This window comes from Cervus elaphus, chromosome 7 (genome assembly GCF_910594005.1).
Source record: "Cervus elaphus chromosome 7, mCerEla1.1, whole genome shotgun sequence".
In the NCBI taxonomy this organism is placed as follows: domain Eukaryota; kingdom Metazoa; phylum Chordata; class Mammalia; order Artiodactyla; family Cervidae; genus Cervus; species Cervus elaphus.
Window position 1 is genome coordinate 8,555,662 of NC_057821.1, and position 11,859 is coordinate 8,567,520.

General features: G+C 50.9%; 1 protein-coding gene across 1 annotated transcript; it reads right to left on the minus strand.

The window, feature by feature from the left end:
- Window positions 1–1,343: 1,343 nt before the first annotated feature.
- On the minus strand, window positions 1,344–9,277 carry TAP2 (transporter 2, ATP binding cassette subfamily B member). Its single transcript, XM_043907090.1, has 12 exons — window positions 9,100–9,277; window positions 8,187–8,681; window positions 7,983–8,097; window positions 7,086–7,216; window positions 6,637–6,842; window positions 6,013–6,210; window positions 5,440–5,568; window positions 3,246–3,434; window positions 2,959–3,132; window positions 2,669–2,828; window positions 2,293–2,429; window positions 1,344–2,069 (listed from the first exon to the last, which is right to left on the minus strand). Exons 2-12 carry the CDS (start codon window positions 8,671–8,673, stop codon window positions 1,839–1,841), a joined length of 2,157 nt encoding a protein of 718 aa, XP_043763025.1. The 5' UTR covers window positions 8,674–8,681; window positions 9,100–9,277; the 3' UTR covers window positions 1,344–1,838.
- Between the last annotated feature and the right edge of the window lie 2,582 nt (window positions 9,278–11,859).

The following is an 11,859-nucleotide window of genomic DNA, read 5'->3' on the forward strand; positions in this document are numbered from 1 at the left end:
CCTGCTGCTTCTGGGAAAGTGAAACTTTCAGTTTTCTAAAAAAGAGCAAATGTAAGACCTTCCAGGAACCAGTGACTGTACAGCTTTGGAATGTCAGTGATTTGTGGGTCTAAGGAATATTGAGATGGAAGACAGTAGAGGAAGGAGATTTATTCACTTACCCAAAACAGTTATTTATTATTCAATGTGAATGGAGCCCTCTGCCAGGCAGTAGACATAAAGCTGAATAAGACAGATGGCCTCCTCTGCAGGGGCTCACGGTCTAGTTTCAGGACAGAGACCGATGGTGGGAGTGGAGAATTTAATAGGGACAGTGAGAGAGGCGAGCCCCCAGAGCAGAGCAGCAGGAGCGCATGGAAAGGAGCACTGAGATGCTAAGAGAAGGATTCCTGAGAGATTTAAACCCTGAGGTGAATCTTAAAGAACTAGGGCCTAACGGGGAGAGCCCTTTAGGGAATGGCAGGGCGCGCCATATACAGAGGCACAAAGGTATCAGGAGGGCAGGAAGTTTGTCATGGATGGAACATCCTTTCCAAAAGGAAAAGCAGAGAGAAATGGGCTAGATAAGCTGTGTTTCTGGGGAAGAAATATCAACGCAGAAAAGAGAAGGGACACAGGAAAGAGTGATACTGCTTTTACTTGTCCCCTAGAAAGAAAAATGACTTCATTAACAATGTCTGGAAGAGATGAACCAATAGTAGGGGAACATCTTTGGACATGAGATCATTCCCTGGTGGCTCAGATAGTAAAAAATCTGCCTGTGATGCAGGAGACCCAGGTTCAATCCCTGGATCAGGAAAAACCCCTGGAGAAGGGAATGGCCACCCACTCCAGTATTCTTGCCTGGAGAATCCCACGGACAGATGAGCCTGGTGGGCTACAGTCCATGGGGTCCTGAACAGTCAGGACTGAGTGACTAACACTTTCACTTTCACAACACAATGAATGAAAGTTGTAACAATGGGATTAGAGAGAAGATAAGGGATTCAGAACTGTTCACAACTAGAAGTGAAAGAGCTTTATGAGATCTGATTATACAGTAGACTATAACACAAGATACAATATATCTTGTGTTTTATATATATATACAACCAATATATATACAACCAATATAATTGGTTGAGAGTGTGGACTCTGGGGTCACACCTGGATTCCGAGTCCAATTCCACCACTGTGCAACCTTGGGAAAGTCCTTTAATCTCTTTGAGACTCAGTTTTCTCATACACACAATGGGAATAAAGGTAAACAACCTCAAAAGGTTGAGGATAAGGATTAAAAATGATAACACACAGAAAAGACTTGGCATATTTCCTACACATATTAAAACACTGTACACAGTAGCTGTTATCAAAGTTTTATTAATATTGTTAATTAGGGAACAGTGCTCTGCCCCTCCATATCCTAGTGGTCCCCAAAATATCAGACCCTGGTGGGAACTGAGAAAAATACAGGGAAGGGGAAACTCATGAATATTTATGTATCTCAAAGAACAATCCAAAGACTGATCAGACAGCCAGCAAAATAGTCATGGTGATTATCTCTGGGACATGAAACAGTGCATAATTTTACTTTTCCCCTTCTTACCTGGCTCTTGTCTAAATTTACTATACAAATGTATGCTATTTATGTAAGAAAAAATAGTTTTAAATATATTCAAGATGCCACAATACAGTACTCTGCACCAGGCAAGGCTCTGTTCGTCAAGTAACTAACAAGGTTCCTGGTTGCAGACAGATACCACATCTCCCAATCCCCACCCTCCCACGGCCCCAGCAGTAGTACCCACGGTCTAAATCCAGCTCCAAAAACAACCAGCCAGGAAAACCCAAGGCAGGAGCTACTCCGGGGCGCTGCGGTGGCCCTGGGCAGGGCCGGGCGTGTCTGGGGTCTCCACACTCTGGTTCTGCTGCACCAGCCAGGAGTAGAGGTCCTGCCCGTCCACGAGCTGCTCGGGGCCCTGCAGCCGGCCCTGCCTCAGCACCAGGACCTGGTCGGCGCTCTGAACCGTCTGCAGCCTGTGGGCGATCACCAGCACGGTGCGGGCCCCGTGCGCTCTCCAGTCCTGCAGCTGAAGGGGGAGGATCGCGATGCCCCGGGTGCCAGATAAGAAGGGGCGGGACGCCCGGGGCCCACGGCTTAGGGGCAAGAGGCGTGAGCCACGAGAAGGTAGCACAGGGCAGAAGGGCAAGGTCGGCTGCCCTCCTCCCTCCGCGGGGTCAGGCAGCCTCAGAGGATCGGGGAGGTCCCCGCGCGCCCCGGCCCCACGAGGGGTCCCGCCGCCGCGCACTCACCGCCTGCTCACACTCCACGTCCAGGGCACTGGTGGCTTCATCCAGGATGAGGACGCGGGGGTCCCGCACGAGGGCCCGGGCGATGGCCAGACGTTGCTTCTGCCCCACCGCCAGCTGGCTGCCTTTCTCCCCGACCTCTGAGGAGACCGAGAAACCCCCTCTCCTCAGAGACAGGGGCCCAGACAACGGCCGCTTCACAAGCGCGGCTGGGACTTCCCCAGGCCCCGCTGCGGAGGACGAGCGCCTGTGGACGAGGGGGGGGGGGGGGGGACCTCCGCGGCGGCCGGTTCTCCGGGAACACGGGCTCCCGAGGGGCTCAGGCGGCCACAGCGCCCAGTTCGCGGGCGCCGGGGGCGAGCGCCGGGGCCGCGGGTACCTGTATCGAGCCCGAGCTCCAGCTCGCGGATGAACTCCTCCGCCCGGGCCGCGCGGGCCGCCGCCAGCACCTTCTCGTCGCTGCAGCCCTTCAGGCCGTAGGTGATGTTGTCCCTCACCGAGCCGGAGAACAGCACGGGCTCCTGCCCGACCAAGACCACCTGGGCGGAGGCGACAGGAGCAGAGGGCTTGCGGAAACTGCCGCGGCAGGGACCCGCCCTTCCTTCTCCCCTTGGGTCCCCGCCCCACGCCCCTCCCCTGCCCTCTGCCCACCCCGGTCGTCCTCCCCACCTGACGGTGTAGGTAGTGGTGCTCATACTCGGAGACCGGCGCCCCGTCCAGCAGCACCTGGCCCTCGGTGGGCTGGTACAGATTCTGCAGCAGCGCGGCCACCGTGCTCTTCCCAGACCCGTTGGGCCCCACCAGCGCCGTCATCTGCCCAGGACTCAGGGTGAACGTCAGATCCTAGAACAGCCGGGGAAGAGTCAGAGGCCTGCCCCTTCTCCTGGCTTCCCCTCTCCTCGAGGCCGATCATCCAGAGCAGGGAGTCAGGGGCCCAGTCTCCCCCCATCGGGCACCTGGAGCGCAGGCTGGTCAGGGCGACTGGGATACACAAAGGAGACGTTCTGGAAATTCACCAAGCCCTGCAGAGTCGATGGGGCCAGAGTCCCCGGTGGAGGCAGATCTGGCTTTCGGTCCAGGTAGCGGAACACCTTCTCGGCTGCCCCCACGTTGCTCAGCATGTCCCCAAACATGTACACCAGGGTCTGCAAAACAGGAGGGCAGGGCTCAGCTAAGCAAAGGCAGCTGCACCACGAACCAGCTTCCCAGCTCCTCACACAGGCCCGCCACACTCCACCCCAGCTGGGCTTCTCCCCTTGTCCCAAAAAGATCATCACCTTTAATTTTTAAGGATTTTAAAAAAAAAAAAAAAACTTTCTTAGAAAAGATTTTTTTACTGGAAAAAGGAATGGCAACCCACTCCAGTATTCTTGCCTGGAGAATTCCATGGACAGAGGAGCCTGGCAGGCTATAGTCCATGAGGTTGAAGACTGGGATGCAACTGAGCAACTAACACTTTCACTTTCCTGAATAATGAGGCAGATGGCTTCCATATGAGATAACTAGTATGAGTATTAAAAAAAAAAAAAGATTTTTACAAAAATTTTGGCTGCCCCAGGTGGCAAGTGGGACGCTAGTTGCCCCACCAGGGATCAAACCCATGCACCCTGCAGTGGAAGCACAGAGTCCTAACCACTGGACAATCCGGAATAAATGTGCAATTTGACTCAACTTAAAATGGGCACCAATATCCCATTATTCCAATTTGTAACGTAAAGGATGGAGACATCTTTACTCCTCCCATCCAGCGTCACCTTCATCTCTAGACCTTTCCAGCTACTGTGCTGTTACTTGTACACAGCTGTCTAGCCTGGTGGGACAGGGACTCCTTAAATGCAAGCACTGTGCCCACCTCATCTTTGCAGCCACCAGACTGCCTCACACAGCTCTCCACACGTCAGAGATGTTTACAAAATTATAAACTAATGCCCGAGATGCAGTAACTAATTACTTTTCAAAACTGGTATATATAAGGAGGGTGTCCCAGCATGCTCAGTGGTAACGAATCTGCCTGCCAATGCAGGAAGCAAAGGTTCAATTCCTGGTCCGGAAGAATCCCTGGAGGAGGGCAAGGCAACCCACTCCAGTATTCTTGCCTTAATATCCCATGGACAGAGGAGCCTGGTGGGCTACAGTCCACGAGGTTGCAAAGAATCGGACAGGACTGAGCAACTGAGCACACATCTATAGGGAAAGAACTAAATGCTTATTCTGCCTTTCCTAATCAAACTATACCACCCAGCAGCTTATCAGTACATGAGAAGACATCTCCCCCGAGAGATGCATCCTGGCTAATAAATGAAGGAATGGCAGAGTGTCACCATTTTTGCAACCCTGAATAATTTAATAGATCCTGACACTAAGCTTTATTGATTGTTGCCACCACAGATGTATATGAGAGAGAAAAAAGAGATCAATATAATACATACCTCTATGAAACATGTGGAAATTTGACCTCTGTATTTGGTGAGGTTATTGTTAATTTTTTTGGTATGATCATGGCTTTGTGGTTATGTATTTGTAATGTTTACATTTAGAGATACATATTTACAGATGAAACCATATCTTGGCTTTGATTCAAAGTAATGTGGGTGGGGAGAAGTCGGTGAGTGGTACAGATGAAATAAGATTGGCCATGAGTTGATAACTGTTAGATGCAGGGAGATAAAAAACAAGGTCCCATTGTACAGCACAGAGAACTATAGTCTATATCCTCTGATATACACACACAATTACATATAAAATAGATAATTAATAAGGACCTACTGTAGAGCACAGGGAATCGTACTCAAAACTCTGTAATGACCTACATGCAAAAAGAATCTAAAAAAGAGGGGATATATATATATGCATAACTGATTCACTTTGCTGGACACCTGAAATTGTCATAACGTTGTTAATCGGCTAGATACCAATATAAAGTAAAAAGCTGTCTTAAAAATGTTAAAAAAAAAAAAAAGTAAAAAAAAAATAAAACAGATGCTGAGTACAAGGAGGTTCACGTTTATAGATTTATCATTTTCCTCTCTTTTTAACCCACGTTTGAAATATTAAATGCCAATGAGTTGGGGTTATTTCCGTTTGTTTTTTTAAGGGGAACAAATAGAAGCCAAAGGAGGAAAATGAGAGCACGCACAGCTCCCGACTCACATGCACGTAGTCGCCCACGTCCTCCTGGTAGAGCAGGAAGGAGAGGAGCCCGCCGCGGGTGAGGTCCCCGGCCAGGATCTGCTGCAGCGCACAGTTCAGCAAGAGCACCTGCGTCGCCAAGTGCAGCGTCTGGAGGGAGCAGAAAGGGGAGCCTGAGGACCTTCCACTCTTTGGCCTCCCTGCCCTTACGACGAGACATTCCATCCGACACAAAAACACCTATTACACTACATTCACTCGACTCTAACTACAATAAGTAATATAAACTTTGAAGATGTTGGAGCCAGGTGGCGAATGAAGGAGTAAATGGATGGATGCTTGACATAGAATGGTGAAGGAACAAATGCAGACTTTTCTTCATTTAAGCATTTTGTGCTTCGTGCATAAAGGGGATTGAAAACAGGAGAGTGAGGTCCCCTGTAAAAACTGGGGGCTAACAAGTGGCTCATCACCTACCTCCCAACAGAGAAGAGACACATGAAAAAGATGGCACTGGCAAAGGCATCAGGAACCCCAAGGACCCCCAAGACCAGCCCCCACGTGCACCCTTCCTCCAGCCCTCAGCTTCCTCACCCTCCTTAAGAGCAGATAGAGGGCCTGTTCCAGGTCCCGTCGCCACCACAGCTGCCGGCATCGTTCAAGGGCCTCCTTATAGCGACGGACCTCTTGCTCCTCGGCTCCAAAACTGCGCACGGTCTGCAGCCCTCCAACAGACTCCCGTACCACCTGCCCAGCTTTTGCCATAGCATCCTGGATCTCCCAAAGGACTGCCTGGAACAGTGGGGCCAAGGATGGAGCGAGCCGCTTTGGCAGAAGACAGCCAACCCACACACCCCACTCCAGTCCCTTCATGCTAAGTGAAGTAAGACAGAGAAAAACAAATATTATATGATATTGTTTCTATGTGCAATCTAAAAAAAATACAAGTGAATCTATACACAAAACAGAAACAGACTCGTAGACATTAAAAAAAAAAATCTTATGGTTACCAAACGTGGAGGAGGGGATACATTTGGAGTTTGAAGTTAACAGATACAAATCACTGACACAAAGTAGATAAGCAACAAGGATTTACTGTATAGCACAGGGAACCACATTCAACATCTGAAAATCTCTCCTTCTCCCAAAAACACACACGTTCGCATAAAGTCCCTGGGGTGTGATCTTCCCTGGGGATTCCCCAGCATCCGCACATACCTGATGGCGGACATTGTACACCTTTTCAGCCGCTATCATGAGAGGCACCTCGAACAGAGAGAGGAAGGTGAGTCGAGGTGACAGCTTGAGCATGAAGCTGTAAAGTCCCAGCACTTTCACCAGGCTTCGAGACATCACATTGGTGTTCATAGGAAGCCAAGAACTCATCAGTTTGGTATCTGAGCTCAGCCGGGAATTCAGCTCCCCTGGGCAGGACAGAGCAGGAAAGGAAACCATGTGTTGTAATGCAGAACCCCCAGAAACTCCCTCCTGACCTCCCGATCTCATGGAGCCCTCCCTCCTTGCAGAGAGACAGGTCCCCAAAGAGAGAAAAACAGCTCCCAGCCCTGGCACCAAGGATGCAGGCAGAACCGGCTGGGTGCAGGTAGGCGGCAGCAGATCGGCAAGGACCATGCAGGGGGACCCCAGACCTGCACCCCAGGCCTTACCTGTCTTAGTCTCTTGGAAGAAAGGGAGGTCCTGGCGCAGGAGGGAGGAGAAAAGCATCTCCCGGATCCGCAGGTTGATTCTGGACATGGTGAAGAGGAAGATGCTTCCTCGGCAGCCTGCACACAGTGAGCTGTGGGGAGAGAGGGTTGGAGGATGAAGGGGAGAGAGATGCAAAGAGGAAGGGGGAGGGAAGGAGAAGAAAAAGCACAGAAGGAAAAGAAGTACAAAGTTGGGGGCAGTATATCAAGAGAGCAGAAGAGAAATAAGAGACATGAGGGGCAGGAATCAACAGAGGAAGGAAAAAAGAGGACCCGGTGAGCCTCATCCTAGTCCCAACCCTACCAAGTAGTTAGTTAGTTCATTTGTAGACAGCAGATTCCTGGCTGTGTTGAAAAACAAAAGGGAAAGTAAATACAGTGGAAAAGAGTAAAGATGCTGGAAAGAAAGATGACAAGGCTCAGAGTAAGAGCTTTCAAGACTGACAAGATGAGTTAGGGAAGAAGGGTCAGGATGAACAAACATGCCCACCCCCAACAATAGTCTGACTGTGGAAACAAACATGAGCTGAGAGATCAGAGTCAGAAAAGAGAAATGGAACTTCATGGAGATAAAAATGCTCAGAGGCAACTGAGAGACATTCCATTCAGCACAAAAACACCTATTGTACTACACTCACTTGTATCTGAACTGTAATAAGCAATATAAACTTTGAAGATGTCAGAGCCAGGTGACGAATGAAGGAGTAAATGGATGGATGCTCGACATAAAACAGTGAATGAACAAATTCAGGCTTTTCTTCGTTTAAGAATTTTGTGCTTTGTGCACAAAGGGGATTGAAGATAAGAAAGTGAGGTCCCCTGTAAAAACTGGTGGCTAACAAATGGCTCATCACCTACCTCCCAAAAGAGAAGAGACACATGAAAAAGATGGCACTGGCAAAGGCATCAGGATCAAAGTCGCCCCCCAGGATGTCAATCACACGGCCAGAATAGTAAGGGATCACGGTCTCACCTGCAACAGGCAGGAGGACCACAGTCAGAGTGCACCTGCTAAAGGGCCTCCTCCCAACCCCCGAGTCCCCACGCCCTCTCCCCACTCACCCAACACCGCCAGAGAGAGGAAGGAGAAGGCGGCCACCAGGAAAGGCAGGTCAGGCCAGGAGAGCTTCAGCAGCCGCCACATCAAGACTCTGTTCTGGCCCTGCCCCTCGGCCTTGGCTCCTGGAGGGCTCAGCACGGCCCACAGGGCGCTGCTCAGCCCCACCGCCCCATAGCCCAGCAGCAGCCAGGCCCAGGGCGCTGCAGCCACTCTGACCGGAGGGGCGCTCAAGGCCCCCGGGACCAGAGCCCGCAAGGAGAGAAACAGGGGGATCACCAGGCAGATGGCGGGCAGCAGCGCTTCCACACACCCCAGCAGCCCCCCCAGCCTCAGCAGCCCCCAAAGTCCACTGAGCCGCAAGGCGCCCTCCAGCCACAGGCCGGGAAGCCCGCGGGGAAGCAGGGCCCCCAGGGGCCCCTGCAGCAGCCAGAGCAAGGCCAAGTCCGCCAGCAGCAGGGAGGCCCAGGGTCTCAGGTCCGGGCGCCACATGGCGAGATCTAGGGGTAGAAGAGAAGGACAGAGGTGGCTTCCAGTCCCTGTCCCCACTCCCACTCTGCCCAAGCGTCCGCTGGCTTCCTTTTTTTTTTTTTTAAACCCTGTGCTGCCCTGAAAGATGCCCTGGGTACCCCGTCTCACGAGCACCCCCCATCCTAGGACCCAAGGCATTTGGCCTGACAGAGGCAGCTGGGAAGCCTGACCATCTGCACCTGACCATCTCGTCCTCTAAAACACGTCCCGAGACCCCCTCCGCACACCCCGGCCCCACCAGCCGTCGCCGAGTTCCCAGGGGCCAGACGATGCCCGCCGCGCTCCCCAGGCCCCCGGTCCAAAGGGGCGGGAGGCGGGGGCGCAGCGCGCGCGCCGGGCGGGCTGTGGCAGTGTCAGCGTTCCAGGTTTCCACGCGCACGAGCTCACCAGTGGCGGCTCCCGGGCTCTTTGCTGGCGTGCCGAGGGCTGAGCTCTGAGGTCCCCTCGCGCGGCCTCCGCTCCGTCTCGCCTCTGCCGGCGGGCGAGGCTCCGCCAGCCCGGGGCGGCCAGGCTCCTGGGCTTTCGCTTTTGCTTTCGCTTCCGCCTCGGCAGCCGCTGCCTGGTTGCGCGCCTGGCGGCCGGCCGGGGGCGCGCGACACCGCGGGCCGCGGGACCGGTGCCCGAGGCCGGCTCCGCGTGCCAGGGCTAGTCTGCCACCTTCAGCGACAAGTACTCTGTCGTAGGAAACTACTGCACTTCTTAAAACTGCCATTAAGTAAGATGACGCTGTTTCAAGGATTAGGCTGCTTTACAATGAAGAACCGCTGGATTTTCTTACCTCCGCTCTGAGGTGACTGCAGCCATGAAATTAAAAAGACCCTTGCTCCTTGGAAGAAAAGCTATGACCAACCTAACAGCATATTAAAAAACAGAGACATTACTTTGCCAGCAAAGGTCCGCCTAGTCAAAAATATGGTTTTTCCAGTAGTCATGTATGAATCTGAGAGTTGGACTATAAAGAAAGCTGAGCACAGAAGAATTGATGCTTTTGAACTGTGGTGTTGGAGAAGACTCTTGAGAGTCCCTTGGACAGCAAGGAGATCCAACCAGTCCATCCTCAAGAAGATCAGTCCTGGGTGTTTATTGGAAGGACTGATGCTGAAGCTGAAACTCCAATACTTTGGCCACCTGATGTGAAGAACTGACTCATTAGAAAAGACCCTGATGTTGGGAAAGATTGAAGGCGGGAGGAGAAGGGGATGACAGAGGATGAGATGATTGGATGGCATCACTGACTCGATGGACATGAGTTTGAGTAAACTCGGGGAGTTGATGATGGACAGGGAGGCCTGGCGTGCTGCAGTCCATGGGTTGCAAAGAATCAGACACGACTGGGTGACTGAACTGAACTGAGCTGAACTGAGCCTATTTTGAGAACAGCCCTCTTTCCCACATCCAAGTTCCAGTTGTGGGATCTCGGGGTTAAAAAAAACAGCAGAGCAGAGACCAAGTGAGAAACAAGCAGGACTTCTGCGGAACAGGAGACTCCTCCACTCTCACCAGGACCTGTGTGAGTTTCCACCTCAGATTCTTCTCTGAGAAGGCGCTCACCCCACGTCTTCATGTCTCCCTCAGCAGAGCTCCTGATCAAGCACTTGCTCAGAAACCTTTAAATTTGTGCTCCAGTTATGTGAGGAACGCCTGCATCATATGAGGAAAGTGGACTTTGTTTCTTGGTCTACTCTAACACTGATTAGTTTCAGTAATCAGGTTTCTATAGGTCTGACCAGACCCAGATCCCATCTGTGGAACATGCAGCTGGGTTTATTCCAGAAATAACTCTTCTGGTTGAAACTACCTCCCAGACTCAAAATGTCCCCCAAGGGAGGACCACTTGAATTCCAAACCACCCTCTTGAAATGTTATTGGCACAATTACCATGAGTCACTTCAAATTTAGATTTGAAGTTAGGAAATTATTTAAACTTCTCCAACCCTGTTCACTCTGGAATTTTAAGGATCTCTCTCTAAAAATAAAAAACAAAAAAACAAACAAACAAAAAAAACTCCACACTCAGCTGCTTTCTACTTACAGGCTTTTCTCTTGATTAACTCTCCTGGGAAAGTGACATTGTGCAGTTCAAGAGACTCCCAACATAATTCAGAGAATCTCACAATGGGGACCTCCCTAGCTGTCAAGTGGGATGCTTCTAATCCAGGAGACATGGTTCAATACCTGGTGAAATGATTTTAATATTTAATAGAGGATTAACTGGCCTGATTTCAATAGATAGTCATTAAAAGAAGAGAAATAGAAACAATTGAGAAAAGTGAACAGCACATTCATCACCAAATTGGGTTAACCAACATTCCAACTTAAACAGCTGGGAAGTCCCTCGTTAACAGCAAATCTGGAGTCCTAGTTAGGAAAAGTTCCCAAGTGGTGCATCCACCCCACAAGTGAGACTTCAAATTGCAGTTTCAGGGGCTCCTGATTATAATTCCAAGCCACAGACCGATATCAACATGAGTTTGTGTGCAAAAATACAGCTCTGGTTTTACTTTAACATTTTTATAATGCTATTTCTTTTACCTTGCGAGTCATAGAATTTCATTACCTGTTGGGGGGTTGGCCAGACCTCCAGGGGCTCAAGAATTCCAAGGTCCACCCCTTTCTCTTTTTTTAATATAATTTTATTTTTTGTTTATTTGTTGCTGTGCTGGGTCTTTGTTGCTGCTCAGGTTTCTCTCTAGTTGTGGTGAGTGGGGGCACTCTCTAGTTGCTTGCGTGGGCTTCTCGTTGCAGTGGCTTCTCTTGTTGCCAGGCACAGGCTCTAGGACAGGAGGGCTTCAGTAGTTGTGGCTCTCGGGCTCAGCAGTTTGGCTCCGGGCTCTAAGCTCCAGGCTCAGTGGCTGCATCGCTCGGGCTTAATTGCTCCGAGACACGTGAGATCTTCCCTAGATCGGGGATCAAACCCATGTCTCCTGCATTGGCAGGTGGATTCTTCACCACTAAGCCACCAGGGAAGGCCCACCACTATCTTTCTTATCTCAAGTGCCACCTGCTTGCTCTGCTTGCAGACAGCCACAGAATCGGGCAGTGTCCAGGCAGGTCAGAAGCAGGTCAGAGGCCCGCACTCCTGCTTCTGAAGCCTGAACAAGACTTCCTCCTTTTTAATTTCCCTAACAAGTCAGGGGACTAAGATCC

What these genes read in the sequence shown, in the direction of transcription:
- TAP2 (XM_043907090.1), bottom strand. Translation starts at nt 8,673, where the DNA reads ATGTGGCGCCCGGACCTGAGACCCTGGGCCTCCCTGCTGCTGGCGGAC. An exon ending in CTGACCAGCCTGCGCTCCAG is followed by an intron (nt 3,133 to 3,245) that starts GTGCCCGATGGG and finishes CGGCTGTTCTAG; the next exon opens with GATCTGACGTTCACCCTGAG. An exon ending in ACGTGGAGTGTGAGCAGGCG is followed by an intron (nt 2,070 to 2,292) that starts GTGAGTGCGCGG and finishes CTCCCCCTTCAG; the next exon opens with CTGCAGGACTGGAGAGCGCA.